A 19068-nucleotide genomic window follows, 5' to 3' on the forward strand; every position below is an offset into this window, starting at 1 on the left:
CGTCGTGTGTGTGTGTGTGTGTGTGTGTGTGTGTGTGTGTGTGTGTGTGTGTGTGTGTGTGTGTGGCATACTCGGGGCTTTTGTTGGGCTACGCGTGCGATCGATCACGCTCCACTCTCACTTGTAGGTGCGAGAGAGAATTAGAGCGGCTTTGTTAATCGGTGGACGCATTGCAATTAGGGGCAGCTATTAAATTACGGATAGTGTTTTTATGTTTTGATCGCGCCGCACCAGTCAACCGATTGATCGATAACTCAATAACCATCGCATGATCATCACCGCTTCTACTTGGCATGCAAATTCTGCCGAGAATCGCTGCTGCGCATGCGCATTACATGCAGGGTCACGTGTCGCGCCCCTTGTGAATTTCGTGTTGAATGTTCGACCAGTTCGTCGGAGATTAAACACCCATCAAGCGCTGCCGAGCAGGTGGTGGCGACGTGAGCACGTATAGATGTCGCCACAGACGCGTCACGTGATGAAATGCGCAGGCGATATTCGCCGCAGCGCCGTTAGACCTGTGGCGCAGGTTTTGGGATAGGTCGGATAGCGCTTGCATATCATATTTTGTATGATATTTGCATGTATATTTTGACTTATCATATTTGTCTCTTAATGACGTGAGGACAATCACTACTGCGAGATGGTATGTGCAGTAAACCATGATACCCATGAAACGATGACGTCATAACATGTACAGACGCCCACGCTAGCGGTCGGCAATATCCTACTCGACATATTCAGATCGACATTAGACTATTATACTGGGGGGATTTTAATCAGTTGTCTTACTGATGATGCTATCTAATGAAGCTCTATTGAGGGATGAGGCTACTTGCCCAGTCGACGTTCGGCTCGGATAAGCTGCGTTAATGAATCGGAGAGAGATGCTGAGCCCGCTTGAGTTAGTTGACCGCTTCTGTATGTAGCGACCCATGAAACAAACATGCTTGTACGAAGAATCCTCTTGCGGCGTGCATAAACTCACGTTGTCTGAGGGCAGTTAGAGGACAACGCAAAGAAACGCGCATGCAAAGAAGAACTGTGTGTTCTTTGATCTCTGAACCGTCGGTGGTCGGATTAGAGAGAGACGCTGAGATAGAAGACTGATTAGAGCATATATGCGCGGTTGCTGTCAGCATCAATAAAAACACACAACAACTGACGCAGCACCAACTATGATAACAACAGCACCAAAAAGACAACATCAGAAACATTAAACAAACAACCAGAGCACGTAACAAAGAATAACAAACAAAGAAAACAACAACAACAACAACAACAACAACAACAACAGCAACAACAACAACAACAACATCAACAACAACAACAACAATAATAATAATAATATTATTATTATTATTATTAATAACGTATAGTTAACACGTATGTGACATTTTTTTACGACGCCAGTAGTAACATCTACATGGAGCTCACGCACATCCGAACCAATACAGCCAACACATCCGATCATACACGCGAACTATAATATTACACAATTATTATCGGGTTACGATATAAGCATTGAGTTTTATGGACTGAGATTATCAATGTTACCCGAGACCGAAGCTCGATTGACTATAGTCACTTCAATTAAAAGAAAGATGGCGTGAAAGTACCTTCACAGCAGCGCCACCTTGCGAGTGAACGTTGACCTTAATCGCTGCAGCAGTGACCTTCAACTTCATAGTCGATATGTTGTTGGAACTGATCTGCCGTTACGCGCTGTTGTTAGCATACATAGCGTGGCTGTCCTGTGTGTGAGGGGATGCCTGCTCATAATCTTTTAAGGCAAGCATAAAGAAGTGGCCATTTTAAGGAAAAGCTTCTTTCACATAGACAGGTGACCTTTAATATAAACGCGACTGAATCGATGATATTTATATTATAGATTCGTAGCGTGCGCGCACACGCACACGCAATATTACGTGTACCCCGCTCACTGTGCACACAAAACCAAAACAAATCTCCCAGACCAGCATAGAAAAATCCCACTAGCATTTTTCCACCGCGTCACATGGATCACGTGAGGTCACGTGAATGGAATTCTAACGCTTTTCTACTCGTTAATACATTTAGGTTCATGTTCACGTTAGATTAATTTCACTCGCTATAGCCTGCCCATAGTTTGGAACTCGTAAGAAAGCGTAGACGGAAACTATCACGTAGTGCGCATGCGTCATCCGGAAACCATATTATCGCGGGATTTGTCCCGTACGACCACGCGATTCTGCGACATGCGACTGCTCGTTTCAGACGACATGTCAGCCCCCCCCCCCTTCTCCCGCTCTTTGCTCTCAATCTCACTCGCACTCTTTCTCTCTATCTCTCTCTCTCTCTCTCTCTCTCTCTCTCTCTCTCTCTCTCTCTCTCTCTTTCTCTCTCTCTCGCTCTCTCTCTGTCTGTTTGTCTGTCTGTCTGTCTGTCTGTCTGTCTCTCTCTCTCTATGTGTGTGTGCCTCTTTTTCTCTCTGCTCTCAGTCAGCCCCTCTCTCGCTATCTTTCTCCTCTCTGTTTTCTCTCTCTCACACTCTCTATTTTCACTCTCTCTCTCTCTCACTCTCTCTTTTTACTCTCTCTCTCTCTCTCTTTCTCGCGCTCTGTTCTCTCTCACACACTCTCTCTGTTCTCTCTCTCTCTCTTTCTATCTCTGCTGCGGCGCTCTCCTCTCTCTCTCCTCTCTCTCTCTCTCTCTCTCTCTCTCGCTCCTCCTATTTCTTGCTCTCCCTTTCCCTCTCTTCCATCTCGACCCTCTCTCTCTCTCTCTCTCTCTCTTGTGATCCCTGGTTAGTGGCGGTCAATGCACCACCGTAATTATCATTGCCGCTTCAGTGTCACGCAACTCAATTGCCATCAGCTATATGATGCTGCGTGTCCGTGCTGCTAGCCTTCGTCCCGCACTGAGGGGCCATCTAAAGCATTACGAGCGCCGCGCACGAATGCCCACAGGCGCGAAGAACACGGCTACAACGTGCCGAGAGCAGAGCGGACCGCCAGCAATTCACACAAATAGCCGATCGCCTTTAGATGACGCGTGCATACAGCTGAGCAAATTACCCCGGCCATTGCCCTGCCTTGTCATATGTCAATTGTATCAACACCAGGCAGTGTTCTAATATTATAGCTCAACTCACACACACGCGCGCGCACGGATACACGCACACACACGCACTGCGCGCACGGCACACACCCACCGCGCACACCTCACCGCACGCGCGCACGACACACACACACATATATATAAATATCTATATATCTTATATATAAGTTAATATATCAAGTTATTAGTTTATATTAAAAAATCATAAATAACTAAGATACTTATATATCTATGATATTATTGATATTATTTTAATATATATTTATTTAGTTTATTTATTAGATTGAGCCGATACCGCGATCGATATATAAACATTTACTATCGTATGAAACCACCCATGTTAAATATATCAGAGGTGTATCACCATCGTCCAACCATGCCTAGCATTAGAATTCCGTCAATCCGCCTTCTGCTGCCTAGTGTTCCCGGTCCTCATGCGAGTGAGGCGTGCGGAAAATCATGTGACCCTATGAGTGGCGTCGTACCTGAAATCACAGTGCGGACGTTGTATATCAACTGCCTAAACGCGTTATGTCTTAATGATATATATATATAGCCTTACCCATGAATTCCCAATAGTAGACGACGGGAGGCATGGAAGCGTTGTCTTTAGTTATTATTAGTATAGAAACTGAATAATACTAAATAAATACACGCAGTATATTCAGCGAGTTCATATATTGTGTTATATATTTATATCTTTATACGCATGCGGTCTATTACAGCCTAAATGCATACTGCCACGCTTAAAACAAGAAATCTTCTTCCTATTATTCTGCACTCTTTTTGGCCTTTTTGTACACTCTCTCCTCACGTCTCTCCCTTCTCCCCTTCTCTCCGCCTCTCTCTCTCGTCCTTCTCTCTCTCTCTGTCTCCTCTCTCTGCTTTCTTCCTCTCCTCGTTCGCTCTCTCTACTCTCTTCTCTCTCTCTCTCCTCTCTCCGCTCTCTCTTTTGTGGCTTCCTCCATTGCTATCGGCGCATCCCTCTCTCTATATTTCCATCACTCAGATTTTACCTCCTTTCCTTCTTACTCTTATATTTCCTTTTTCTCTTTCTCTGTGTTCCCAATGCCATCCGCGTTGTGCATTCAAATGTGCGACGCTCGCGCACGACGTCGCACCTTTCGCTTCCCTAATTCCGTCGCGATCGTGTTTTTATTCTCTTCACCACGACTCGCCCTTGTCAACACCGACGTCCGCACGCATTAACCACTTTCAAAACGCGACGCTCGCCCTTTTGCAAACACGACGTCGCCTTTTTCAAACGCGACGTCGTCCCCTCTTTTCACCACGACGTCGCCCTTTTTCAAACGCGCGTCGCCTTTAACCGCGTCGGCCCTTTTTAACCGTGTCCGATAATCCATCGCCGCGGCGCTGCGCCCATCTAATTTCGCCCACTTCTTGGCTCGCGCCGTTTTACCTCGCTCGGCTAATTGCCTCTTTCTTTTAGGGCGGGGCGCCCCTATGCTACGCTTACTTCTCCGTCGTGCCCCCCCGCGCGCCCGCCCATGTGACATGCGTCGTTAATGCCGCTCTCTCTCTCTCTCTCTCTCCTCGCGCTCTCTCCATCTCTCTCTCTATCCTCCTCCTCTCTCTCCTCTTCGCTCTGCTCGTCTCATATCTCGTCTGTCTGTCTCTCTCTCTCATGTCCTTATCTCTGTCTGTCTGTCTCTCTTCTCTTCTCTCTCTCTCTCTCTCCTCTCTTCTTTCTTCTCTTCTCTCTCTGCCCTTTCTCTCCTTCTCGTCGTCTCTCTTCGCGCGCCTCTCTCTCTTTCTCACTCTCTCTTTCTCTCTCTCTCTCTCTCTCTCCCTCTTCCTCTCTCTCTCGCTCTCTCTCTCTGCTCTGCTCTCTCTCTCCTTCTCTCTCTCTCTCTCTCTCTCTTTTCTTCTCGCTCTCTGCTACTCTCTCCTCTCTCCTCCTCTCTGCTCCCTCTCTCTTTCTCTCTCTCCTGTCTCTCTCTCCGCAGCGCGCCTCTCTCTCTCTTCTCCCTCAGTCTCTCTCTCTCTCTCCTTTTCATCTCTCTCCTTCCTTCTCTCTCTATCTCTCTCTCTCTCGTGCATCTCTCCTCGCTCTCTCTCTCCTAGTTCCGTTTCCCTCCCTCTCTCTCTCTCTTCTCTCTCCTTCTCTCTCTCTTCCTCTCTCTTCTCTCGTCTCTCTCGTACTTCCTCATTCTCTTCACTCTCTCTCTGCTCTCCTCTCTCTCTCTCTCTCTCTCTCTCTCTCTCTCTCTCTCGTTCTCGTCTCACTCTTCTCTGCTCCTCGCTCCCGTCGCTCGTCGTCTCTCTCTCTCTCCCTCGCTTTGCTCGCGTCTCTGTCTCTCTCTCTCTCGCGTGTCCGAGCTTCACAAGCAGTTGGTGGGTATTGTGGGGGAGAATATACACAGACGGGAAGATGGGGGAGGGACATTAGGGGAAAGACGAGAGGAGGAATGAGAGGGGTGATCAGCCACAGCAGCCCGATCAAGCCGCGAATAACGGAAAGTTGAGCTAGTGAGGAGCTGAAGTGAAGCAGTGAGATGATGAATGGTATGGATGGAAGCTGTGATTACACCGCCACGCGAACTTACGGACTATACTGATCCGAAAATCTTCCATCCCTCGCACTACCTCCTCTCTTCATCTACTCTCTACTTCTGTCTTCCTTTCCTATAGTTCCCCCTTCTCACCTTTCCCGCTCTCTTCACTCACCTCCTTCTTCTATCTACTTCCCGATTCCCTTCTTCTCCTCCCCCTCCCCCTTCATTTTCCGCTCACCCACTACTTTCATCTTCCCCTTTTCTCAGTCCTCTTTTTCTTACCCCCCCTCACTTGTCACCCTCTCCTTACTCTCCTAGGCTCTCTCAACCCATCTTTATTATTTTGCATTCATGCTAACCGAACAACTGCCCGCAAGAGTCTAGATGTATGGAACGCAACAGTAAACTGGTTCTTACCCTTTACATTTCATCAGACGAGGCTGTATGTGGAATCATGGCATTGCGCCCACTGACCAAGAGTTTGAATTATCAAAAGTTCACCGCCCATGCGTCGCTTGCCTGTACCGGCAATTAGCGACCACTGTACAATGCTGTACCATATAACAATCTCGTTTTTCTTTATAGAATCTTATCGATTGCCATCCAAAAGCGGAAAATCTAGGTCCAAACTCCCGCTGCCTTATACTTACACATGATGTTAGCAATACGAGTGGTGAACGGGAACTACGCGACGGCGTGCAACCACGCTCCAATCGCGACATTCTTTGATTTTCGCGCATGCAAACAATTAAACATCTTTCACCTCACATGCATTGCTCACAAGTCTACACACAGTTTTCCCCGATATCTTCAGGCTTCTACAAGCCCCGGACCCCCCCCCCCTAGCACTGAGCAGCCCCCCTCTTAATAAAAAAGCGTGGAGAACTCCCTGTTAAGTCTATTATGTAATTATGCTCCTGATCTATCTTGCCAACTTCAGCTTCATTTCAATCAGCTATGCCAACACCATATTATAAGCATAACTTATGGACCCGAACCCTACTAATGTTAACATTAATTGAATTTATAGGAATAACAAAAATTTCCAGTGTCCCTTTTGCAACTGCACCTCCTTCCTTAAAATCTGATCGCCCCTGACAAAAATATACGCACTCGGATTAACTGCTATGAACAGGGTATGTTCGCTTCACTACACTAACCCCCCCTCCCGACCCAGCGGCGGGGATATGTGTCAAATTTACACGTTCATTGATCGATTGTATTGGATTCAATGGAACATCAATTTATCATCAAACGTTCACTTGAGCGATTGACGATTGTTCATTGCAATCAGTCTAATTCATTCAAACGTCTTATAATTGATCGATATTGTTCAATTGAACATCATCATCATTTCACGTTTCACTTGATCGATTGATGCTTCAATTGACAGTCCTCGGGGGTAATCATTCAATTGAGCAACTAATACACGAATTCCAAATTAATCGCAATTGACGATGACGCCATTGACGAATTGAGCATCCAAGGCCCGTATCTGAATAGCGCGTATGATCATGGACATAGAGCCAATTGCGAGCCCTCGCTCTATCGTCAATTGCGCGGCGCGTCTCTCGCCAATCAAACGATACCTAACTGCACAGCCGCCACAGTACATAGACGAAAGGCGCGGTTTAGCGCGATACGTTGCTAGGCAACGCATCGGCCCTGTTTCCCAGCGCGACGTTGCGGACGTGCGTGTACCCGCCTTTACGTGCGTGTATCTTGCGTGTACACCCCGTACCCGCGGGTACACGACGTACACCGTTGTACACGCACGTACACGCAGATACCACGCACGTCCACGCGTGTACCGCGCATCATACACCGGTTCCACGCGGTGCCGCACGTGCACTGAGGTCCACGCACTTACACGCACGACACGCGCGGTCCGCTGACACGCGGTACCCGCGTACACGCCACTACACGCGTGTACACCACATACACCGGGTACACGGCACCGTGCACGTCACGGTGCACCGTCCACGCAACGACCGCAGGTCCTCACGCCCGTACACGTCGTTAACACGCGGGACCACGCAGTGCACGCGGGTCACACGCACGTACACGCCACGTACACCACGTACACCACTTTACAGCGGTTTGACACGCACCGGACACGAACTCCACCACGTACCTCGGGTACACGCCCGTCTCGCGAGTGCACGCACGTCCACGGCACGTACACGGCGCTACCCCACGTCTACCATTACACGCCGTACACGCAGTACACGGCACCTACACGCGGACACGTAGACACGCCCGTCACGACGCTACACGCACGTACACTGCGGTACACGCACTTATCGGAACGCCGGCGATGCGTCCTAACAACGTCGCGCTACCGCGCCTCTGTGCGCCAGTGCGTAGCGTACGTATTTGATTTGCGATATACGAGCACTCGGCCATTGTAGTGGGCGGTATATGTGACATTTTTTACTTAAAGTGTGCCCTTCTCGAAAGAAGCATGTAAAAGTCCTCTAGGGCGGTTTCATGCTGATTTCAAATTGCAGGGACACCGATGGTCACTTCACGGTTCCGCCCAAAAATCAATAATTAAAGGCTACCGAAACATGTTTTCCAATAATCAGCTTTAGTGCCCCGTACCCTGATCTTGGCGTCTTACCTAGGTTCTTGACGTCAAAGAACGCAATCAAACTCTTGTCAATTCGATAATAATATCTTTCCCGCCCAAAAGCCTTCAAAGTTCGAAAATGGCCACCACTAAACACAGTTTTCCATAAAATCGAGTACCAGATCTTGCGTCTCTATACAGATGTTTTGCCGTCAATGGGACCCCAGTAGCACGATATAGCACACATTGTGATCTATCATCATCTTCCCGCCAAAATAACATTATCCGAATGGCGCACAAACGCTTCTTTGCCAGAAAATGGCTAACGCTGCCACGAATTACCAGATCTTCGTCTCAATATACCAGTTTTATGTCAAGGGAACTCGATGGAAACATGCAAATTCCTAACATACATTTCAAATTACAATATAAAATGTTTTAGATTACACACCGCAAATTCATAGAAATATGCCAGCGTTACTTTGTTCATATCTTGTTCACTTGCACAATGTACGCCTGTAAATCTACTTGATGGATCTGGCAGTCATTGCGTACCACACCTAATCTTTTCAACAATGTTGATGCAACATTGTGACTGTGCTTCACTTGCTGCACATGCTTCACCCTAAGAAGTCCCAACTTCTTCAACACATTTCCGAATATCACAATTGGTGTTCTGTTCCTATACAAAACCCATGCTACAAGACTGTTTCGCGTTAGATGTTTTCTGAGTCTACGCGCCAGCCTAAGCCGAACACGACAGAACCTTCATCTCGGTACTCATCTCCGGGTGGCCAAATACACAAGATGCCTTTAACTGCGAAGTCCTTCCTTCGCTGTATGCAACCAAGACAGCTGTTCCAATCTTTTAGCCAATGCCATTAAGAGTCTTCAACCTCCTCCACAGAGCTAATGAACTCCAACCTGGGCCAGAATCGATCATCTCCCATTAGCTGACCTTCAGATTTGTCTGCACACCACAAGAAGCAGACACACGGCTCCTGTTTTATGCTTCCCTTTCATTCCCTCAGGCGAAGTTTACCAAGCTATAATTACATGCAACGATACTGAGTGTGGTGGGTGGTATGCGCAATGCGATTGCTCAATCTGTTTTACCGACTGGTAAATATTGAGAGCATTTGTTCATGGTGATAAACTACTTTACATTCAGGCCACCTAATTGCAGCTGAATTGGCACCGATGCCAGGCCTTCTATTCTTCCACCAGAGTCTCAGGATGTGTACTGTTCCTGCCTTCATGTGAATCGAAAAGTACAGCTTGGGCTGTTTGGTGCAGGTTTGTTCCTCATCTCAAACCGATTCGCTCGGTTATCCCATGCTCCAGCGAGTATCCCCACCACGTTGACAAATAGAGAGATATGTTTTTCTCTGTGTATTCAGCAAACATCAGTCACTTACCGTTGTGACCATTGAAACCAAGGAAGCAGTTGTTCACTCAAACCCGTAAGATGGAAACCTTTCCTCTAACGTTGCATCAGGAACAGCATGTGAATAGATGGCTGTTTATCAGCAGGGCCAATCTGGGACCGTTACTTATAGAGACCCTCGAAGTTCCTATGCCATTTATAAGTCTGTGAGAGGTGACAATGATTCCCCATGACACTCATGCTGACAAGCTCTTCCAGCAGCAGCCAAAGCCTAGCAAGATTGTTAAATTGATTACAATCCAGTCTTGTACAAAAGATGCAGTGTCAAAGCACCAATCGCGATGTGCTACTCGCAGTGGCTTCGGTTCAGGACAGGTAAAAAGACTCAGTCAAGCCAAATCTGATCATATGACACTGACAGAGATCATCTCATGTTAATATATACATGATACCCATTGGATTGCTTTTACACGCATACGCGCGTGTCTCTTCTATTGCCGGCACTGGTCTCATGAATCTGTGAGAAACGACCCCTTATCCTGGTAATCGTGCAACGTTACACCATTTTATGCAATAGAATGCGTTTGGGTAGCCATTGTGGATGGTAATTTTATTGGGCGAAGCTTGTCAGCTAGATCACAGTTTCTTACCTTCATGGTTCATTGACCTCAAAAACATTATAGAGACCCAGATCTTACTTGCCGGGCACTTACAGCGATTTATGGCAAACTGTTTTGGTGGTGGCATTTTAATTTTTAACTTTTTTGGCGGGAAGATTATATCTTATGTCTTTACCATGGTGTTTTATTGCTTCTTTGACTTTCAACACATAGGTATCTACACGACATCATTATAATCGGCGGCCTACAGCTGATTTAGGCGACAAAACACTTTTCTGGCGCACTTTTTAATTTTTTGATATTTGCCGGAACGTTGAGGACATCGATTTCGTTCCTACCATTCTGATAATCGCATACTCAAAACCCGCCCTAGCGCCAACTTTTTCATGCTTCTTCACAGGCACCCCTCAGACACCTTCCGCCCCCCTATGCTCGTGACAGCCTGCCACTTAATGCTCTGAAAGAGCGAGAGGGGAGCACTAAAGAGAAGGAGAGAGAGAGGGGAGAGAGAGACAGAGCGGAGACGACGAGAGAGAAGAGCAGAGAGGAACGAGAGAATATAAGCGCGAGGGGAGAAACGCGAGAGGGAGAGAGCATAGTTAGAGACAGAGCGAGAGAAGAGATATGACAAACGAGCGAGAAGAGAGAGAGCGAGCTGCGCGCGCGAGAGAGGGAAACAAGACGAGAGAGAGCGGGAGCGAGAGAGAGAGAGAAGAGAGAGAGGAGGAGAAGGAAGAGAGAGAAGCGAGAGAGAAGAGCAGAGAGACGACCGACAAGATAGAAGAAGAGGCGCAGACCGCAGAATAGAGAAGAGAGCGAGAAGGAGAGAAAGGATAGCGAGAGAGCGATGGCGCGAGGAAAGAGAGAGAGCGAAGGCCGCAAAACACATCTTCACCACGACCACAAACGGAGCAAGGTAAGCGTGCATGGCGCCCCCCTAAAAAGAGCCAATGTATCGGAGCGAGCGTACCCTGCGAGCAAAATGGTCGATCATTCGATGCGCACGCGCCGATGTTCTGGAACACCTTAGGCGACGTCGCGTTTGAAAGGGCGACGTCCCCACGTGGTGAAAAGGCGACGTCGCGTTGGAAAAGGCGACGTCGTGGTAAAAGAGGCGACGTGCTTGAAAAGGGCACTTTCCGTGTTTGACAAAGGCGATCGTCGCGTTGTATGCGCGACGGTCCGTGTGAAGGGCGACTCGTGGTTGAAGAGTTTAGGAATATAAAAAACACGAGACGTCGACGCATTATGGGAACACAATGTGCGACGTCCGTGCGCCGACGTCGCCATTGATCGCCCACGACGCGCGATGGCATTTGACACCATACTTTCTCGCCCTCTCTCTCTCTCTCTCTCTCTCTCTCTCTCTCTCTCTCTCTCTCTCTCTATCTCTCTTTCTTGCTCGCCTCTCTCGTTCTCCGTGCTGTTACGGCTTGCTCGTGTGCTTCGAGCGACAGCTCCCGACAGATTTCTTGTCTAAATTTCGTTCCCTTTCTAAAGATGCGTAACCGCATTACCAATTCGCGGTCACTTCAAAGCGAAGCGCCGCCGCCGCTGCAGACTGCCGACTGCCGACTGCCGACTGCGCCGCCGCCGCAGCGTCACTTTGCCCCGCAACGCGTCCACAGCGAATCAGGGCCTGTTTTTGCTCTAGGCACAGGACGCAGAGCTGACCACGGCTCGTCAGCCTACGTGTCTGCGTGCGTGCGTGCGTGCGTCTATGCGCGCCTGCGCGCGCAGAGGCTGTGAAATTTCCGCTGCGAAACTAATGATTGCTATTCAAAAATAAAATAAATACTAGTTTTACCATCGTCGTCGTCGTCGTCGTCGTCGTCGTCGTCGTCGTCGTCGTCGTTGTCGTCGCTTTCTGTCGGGGCCGATGCGGCGGATAGACATGATGATGATGATGATGATGATGATGATGATGATGATGATGTTAGAGAGCGTAGGCCCCTACATGCATGCCGACACGGGACAGAACATTATGCCTGAGACAGGAAGCATGCATGGGGAAAACAAGGAACCTGGAAAAAACAAAGGAAGTGGCGAAAAGAACCAGCGCGGATAAAGGAAGGAAAGGGAGCGCAGGAGGAGTATAGGGAGCTGGGGGATGGGAGAGCGCGGGGGAGGGGAGGTGGTTGAACATGCGCGCGACAACAGTGATATAATAGTAAGACGAGGAATGTACCTGGGACTAAAGTTGTGGTGAGTAGGCTACGGTGGGAGGGTGAGCCAGAGGGTGTGGGGAGAGTGCGGTGTAGGGAGATTTTGTTTACATCGTATCGGTTCGTTTGACTGTTTAGAAAGTTTACAATGTACATACCTAGATGAATTAAAACGTATGAAATCGTTTCAATATGTAGCAACACGTTTCATTGCACATCTCCTTCGTTCTACTTTCTATCCCCCTATTATATGTTCGTCAAGAGTTAAGCTAAAACTGTCAGAACTTTGAAAAACTTTTTCCCGTTGTTCCTTGTTTTTTAAATGTTTATGCCGCCGACGAGAATAAATTGATGGTAAACTAGCGAGCGAAATCACAACGGCACGAGCAACGAGTAATGCTATTACATACACGTAGCATTGTTCCGACTCTCACTAATTTCGCAAAGCGTAATTATATTCCGAATGAATACTTGTCTTTTATCATAAATTCTATATTCAAATCTGCTTAAACAAGCACTCGCTAATCGCCGAGCTTGCGTATACGCCAAGGAAAACAGCGAACTGGAATTATGAAGTCATCCCCCTCAGCCCCAGACGAGCACATGAAAGCCGAGCGCGACACAAAAGAATAGAATTAATGTTGCTGTATTAAAAAGAATTTCAAATCTAATTACGATCGAGGGGACGCGCGTAATTACATTTGCAGTATATATAAGCTCTACTATTTACGGCCTGGCGGGCATTAGCCGTTGTTCTAACTGTCCTGCTACAGACAGCAGCAGCAGCCAGAGGGAGCGAGAGAGATAGATAGAGACACAGAGAGAGACACAGAGAGAGAAAAAGAGAGAGTGAGAGAGAGAGAGAGAGAGAGAAAGAGCGCGCGCCGTAATGTACTGTAATGACATTTTCTGGGTTTGCTGTTGAAATTATAAGCTTTCTCGAGAAACGCAGATGAATTCGTTACGTTGCTGTCAGACGATTTCAAGTCGTGACGGCTTGAAACGGAGAATATATTAAGTTAAGTCTCACCGGCTAGTGGTGCGGGGAGAGGAAAGGGGGAGGGAAAATACGCACGAACGCGACGATGTTGATGTTTTTATTTCATTTATTTACTCATTTTTATTTATTTTTTATTGTATATGTTATGTTTTAATGTCGATGTTTTTGTTTTTAAGCTATTAGTTCTCAGTGGAGACATTGTCCCGCCAAATAAATACGTCGTTGTTTACCTACGCTCTCAATACGAAAAAAACGAGTTTAGAATGTTGCTGCGAGAGGACTGCTAGTTACTCATAAGATGATTCGGATTATTAACTCGCATTTTTCGCGAAAAAATTACCCGAATCCGTGTGCGCCGAGAGAATGCAAGATGTTCGTGTTGCTTGCCTTTTGCTAACTGTAATTTTGACCGCACCTTCACGGATAAATCGACACAAGCTGTCAGCATTATGATGAGTCGAAATGAATGGGAACCACGATAGCTAGGCGCCTGGATTGAAACATTTTGCTGTGTGTTTTACGGCATAAGAAGTAAGCGCTATCAACGCTCAGTGTATTGCTGAACTTGCCGGATGGCATTTTTGCTAAGATGATGAATTATATGTAAACCGCAAGCCATTTGATATATTGTCGTGGGTAATACCAGTGAATATGTATGCATGGAATACTGCATATGATTTCTCTAGGCGATTGGAGTTGTAAAATATGGAGTGTGACGCAATATGTTAACCGTGAAATATTTCTGGAGCAACAGGTTTAGTATTTTTAAAATTTTATTATAACTCTCGATATCTATAAATTAAACAGATCTACGGATCGATCGAGCAATAGTTGGTTTAAATCACGGCTTTGTTTCTTTTTTATTGATATATGTAACTCTAACCAGTTACCAGTGGCATCTTCCAAAAAAACAATATATAGCTTTACTGGAGATTTGCTAATACTGGAGTTAATATTGTCCTTCAATTATCAACGAAGAGGGCGCCATCGTGCGGTGTGTACCTCTCGCACATAGTCCCGCTGCGCAAACAGAAACACAAGCCAAACTAAACACTAGACGTTTGCCAATATCACCTTCATCTGGCTCGCCGAATCTGCGCTCATTTTTTAAATTGAAAAATTTAATGTTGAAATAGTCTACGAAATATGTCCTGACTATGAAATGTCCAAACTCGAAGGTTTTCGTTTCTAGTTTGTGAAAACATGAACACGTTACTCTAATCCAAACGTTGGCCGTTTTTGCAAGAATTTCATAATCAGATGAAATGAAGCCATAGTCAGCATCAAGAACAGCGTCAGATGATGCCATACGCAGCGTCCTCAGCATCCCTGGATGATGCCAGACGCATCCTCATCTGCAACTTCGCACAACGTCATAATAATGTAGCTTCATCAACATCCCGGTATAAGATGATACGCAGCAGCCCGTACATGATGGACAGAGCATGGACAAGCGTGCGGGATGAACAGAGTGACGTAGCGTACATCACGTACAGAGTCAAGGTATTACCGACTAATGACCAGTAAGATTATCGCCTGCCATCCGAGCGCCCTCTACAGCCTAATGACGTTCACTGCTCATTTTGCACCGCTGCAAAGATACTGCTGATTGATTTCATGTGCCACGCGTAAATAAACATCAGAGCAACAGTTCAAACGCACACTGCTCCTAAGCTATTGCCCAGTCTGTTGGGAAATCACTCTTTGAAATTCGAGAATCCCCGGCGTTTGCATGGAGCTCGCATATGCCGCACTTTCCTATGCGACTACGAAATAACCGAGCATTCTAAACACGAACGAGTTCGTGCTAATATCGCACATGCAGCATTGACGATTTCTTCCCGGCCGCGTTCATATCTGTCGCGGGCCCTGCTCGCCTCGGAAGCTCACCCCCGGGTCTACATACTGGCGGCTTTGACTGTGAAGATTTGACAAAGTAAAGGAAATCGCATGTAAAATAGCGGCGCGTTCAATCCGGGGTAAGCCGAGGACGACGACACGGCGACGTCGTCATCAGTACGTGATGCCGACGTTGTTTTCGTTATTGGGTTACCGTCGTCTGGCAGATTGCTAGCGATAAGGATAGAGCGATTCACTAACACCAGTATTCCACAGGCACGCACACGCGCGCGCGTACGTACGCACTCGCCCACGCACACACAGATTTACACATGCACTCACGCACACACATACACACCACACACACACACACACACACACACACACACACACACACACACACACACACACACACACACATCACACACAGAGAGAGAAGAGACGCAGACAGTAACAGACACACACAAACCCACCCACACACACACACCACACACACACCACACACACACACACACACACACACACACGTGCGCACGCACACACACACACAGAGAGAGAGAGAGAGAGAGAGAGAGAGAGAAGAGAGAGAGAGAGAGAGAGAGACGCAACACAGTAACAGACACACACACACACACACACACACACACACACACACACACACACTCTCGCACTCACAACCACGTATATACGCATGCAGCATCCACTCCACGTACGCACACGAGCCACGCACGCACGAAACGACACACACACACACACACACACCACACACACACACACACACACACACACACAACACACACACACCACACCACACAACACACGAACGCGAGCAATCGTATTCTGAGCAACAACATTTAATGCGAAGATGAGGTGCGCAATGCACTCAGCTTACTGCGCAGCAGTTAGCAGTTAATGTGTAATTGCCTCCTCATAAGACACGTGGATACATAACGACCGCCCCGCAACCTCCTTGTCTTGTTCAAGTTGATCGCATCGCATCCGAACTCGCACGGGGGGAGGGAGAGATACTCGACATATTTGTAGCGCAGAGAAAGAAGCGTGAAGCGTGGAAGAAGAGCGAGAGCGAGTGGAGTGGAGAGAGAGAGAGAGAGAGTGGGACAAGAGAGGGGGGAGAACGAAGAGAAGAAAGAGAGAAAGAAAGAACAGGGGCAGAGAGAGAAAGAGAGAGAGAGAGAGAGGAGAGGAGAGACGAGATCGGATTGAGAGAGAGATAGAGAGAGGAGAGAGAGAGGAGGATAATGCCTGCATGTCGGCTTGTTTTCAACTTACGTCTGTCGTGTCTTCTAATGAACATAAACTGGCCAATTGATTAAAGTTAATTAGCACGACAACGAAAATTTACGCTGCAGCCAGCGAATCTGCAGATGTTACTAAGGTGTCAACGATCTGCTCTCTTCCATTAGAAGCCACAGCAGCGTTCACTCCTCCACACTCTTGCTTCACTGCCTGCCTCCACACTTATTCAGTCCCGTTGCCAAATGTTGTAGCCTGCAATGTTAATTACTTGAACCTTTTTTCATGGAAACTGTGTTCATATATAGTTAGGAGAGCTGATTTACTTGGTGCAGCCTGCTGCAAGCGGAGGGTTGAAGCATGTTCTTGGAATTCATGATTGGCCGCCGCCTCGATCTTCGGTTTTGGCGTCAATTTACAATTTTGATCTCGATGACCCCTTACATCCCGAGTGTCATGCAATACCTCTTTTAGGGGTTTCGAGGCAGGAGTCCTTTCTGGAGTATTTGTTAGATATGGGTTACAAGTCAAGGTCAATAAACCAAGGGTCAAACCGTCAAATAAGACACTTTATGTAAATTCAACGAAAAATAGCAAACGCCTTAAACAGTACACATAAACAGTATTTGCACAATCTCCTATGACTCCTCATCCTCATTACTCCTCATCCGCATCATATCATGTGCATGTCGTCATCTACACTGCTACTAGCTCCTCGTTCGATTGTCTTCGGTGTCCATCTGTTTTTCCGTGAATTGACTACAACAGGCGACTCCCCCTCGGCAGTTGCAATTAATCTGTGCAAAGCGCCTGCACGTTGCAGCTGCAAACGTTTCCCCGCGCATGCCTCGACCCTCTGCGCTGAGCTGCCCAGCTCACCTACATCCCGAGGGAGCGCTGGGAGCAACTGGCGCTGTTGAGATGGTCGGTGCCCTCCTCGCCCGATGGTGGAGACCCTTTTGGAGTACTCTAACCAAAGTTGTAATATGTCAGAGGCCTTCTTCAGGTGGCTCACGTTGGTTTGGCTGCCTTTCACAGTAGCTATCTGAAGGTGAGATTCGGAGCACATTGCAGCTGCAAGGTTGACGTCAGTCGGTGGGCAGTTCTTCAGTTGTGGCGACTCCTTCTTATGGCTGCGTAGAGTGCGAGTAGCGTGACATTCATTCATATGTCGTACAACCTTTTCTTGTCCGTAGAGAGGGAAGAAAGAAGCGCTGTCTGCTGCTCGCTTTGAGTTGAGCATTGGGTCGCGCCAAGCGTCTCAAGCACTCCGATCCCACAACCTGCGGTATATCAATCTCCTAGGAGCTTGAGTGCTGACTGTTTTCCTTTTCGAAGGGGTACGACACCGTTCGCCAGTGCCTGACACGCGCATGGACACTGCGAAGCTGGCTGCACTTTCTGCGGCCTAACCGCTTCAACAGTTTTTGTTCAATATCAGGGACATCACATCTTCACTTTTCCATTGAATCCTTCGGCAAGACCGCATTCCTTGATGTCCAGTACACCACGGAGGACGAAGACGTCTGTGGTCCATCACTGAGGCGATGCGATTGTCTGGGACTCTTCACATGCTGCCCCTTCAGCATGTAGCTGGCAGAGAGTGATGTCCTGCCTCAGCCATGGGCTTGACGACACAGTCCAGCTTGTTGACAAAGCTAGGACTGTTTGTTGTGGAAGAGGATAGCCGCATTAGGAGTTTGTTGAGCAAGACTGCTTGTTCGCTGGCATTGGAAGAATAAGCTTGTCGGCATGGAAGGGTGTGTGTTGGTGGTCAGCCGCATCTTCCTTGGCGTCTTCCATCTTCTCATCTGCTCATGCTCGCTTTGCGCTAGGACTCTTGCGTCATACTTGTCGAAACAGGACTATTTCCTTGAGCAGGGGTGCGTAGCGGCCGATCGAGCACACAAAAGCTTGCAGCCAGATCTCCTGCGGTCCCCAGCGACTGGGCCACACTCACGTGGTACAGCACCTGCGCGGCCGTCTAACAACACCACGTCTTGGAGCAGGTGAGTCTTGACAGAGAACACCGAGACACTTGACGAGCCACGCCTTGTTGCCTTCCTCCAAACATCCATGACTATCAATCAGCGGAATGTTTGGCGACCTGGACTCAGTTCAAAACTGGAAGATGTCTGATTAGATCCACGTTCCCTGCCTGCTCCCCAAGACCAAACAGCCGACTAAACAGTCGTCTCGATGTCTAGATGCCTTCCCCTTACAGTGAACGTGCCTTCTTGAGTGCCTCCTTGATCTGACCCATTTCTTTATGTTTTGTGGAAGTCACTACTTTAGCTGAAGCGAAAACTGCTTGACTTTGCTCACTTCTCCAATAGTCAGTGCCATATCCGAACATTCACTTGTGTCGGGCCCACTTGGCCGATTGCAATGTTATAGAGACCTGGATGCTGCTGTTGAGGGGGTGAGTGTACTTCTCCCAGCTCTGCTGTCCGATACTTCCTCTCCGATCGACCTCATCAACAGTCTTCTTCTTCCCTCTCCTTCCTCTTGTGCTTGTTCTTCTCCTCTCTATTCCACTCGACACGTTGCTTCTCCTCATCGCGCCCAGCTTCACTGTAAACATATCTTTCCATGGCGATGTCGAGGTTGGGCACA

At 47.8% G+C, this 19068-nt stretch overlaps 1 protein-coding gene across 1 annotated transcript; it reads right to left on the bottom strand.

The window, feature by feature from the left end:
- Positions 1 to 4886: 4886 nt before the first annotated feature.
- LOC106810982 (putative uncharacterized protein DDB_G0271982) lies at positions 4887 to 5333 on the bottom strand (the record flags this gene model as incomplete). The annotated part of the gene is made up of 2 exons (XM_014814489.1): positions 4887 to 4982; positions 5223 to 5333. Coding segments are annotated over 2 exons (207 nt in total), but the record flags the coding sequence as incomplete, so codon positions are not given.
- Between the last annotated feature and the right edge of the window lie 13735 nt (positions 5334 to 19068).

The sequence above is a fragment of the Priapulus caudatus genome, unplaced genomic scaffold, assembly GCF_000485595.1.
Source record: "Priapulus caudatus unplaced genomic scaffold, Priapulus_caudatus-5.0.1 Scaffold492, whole genome shotgun sequence".
Lineage (NCBI taxonomy): Eukaryota > Metazoa > Priapulida > Priapulimorpha > Priapulimorphida > Priapulidae > Priapulus > Priapulus caudatus.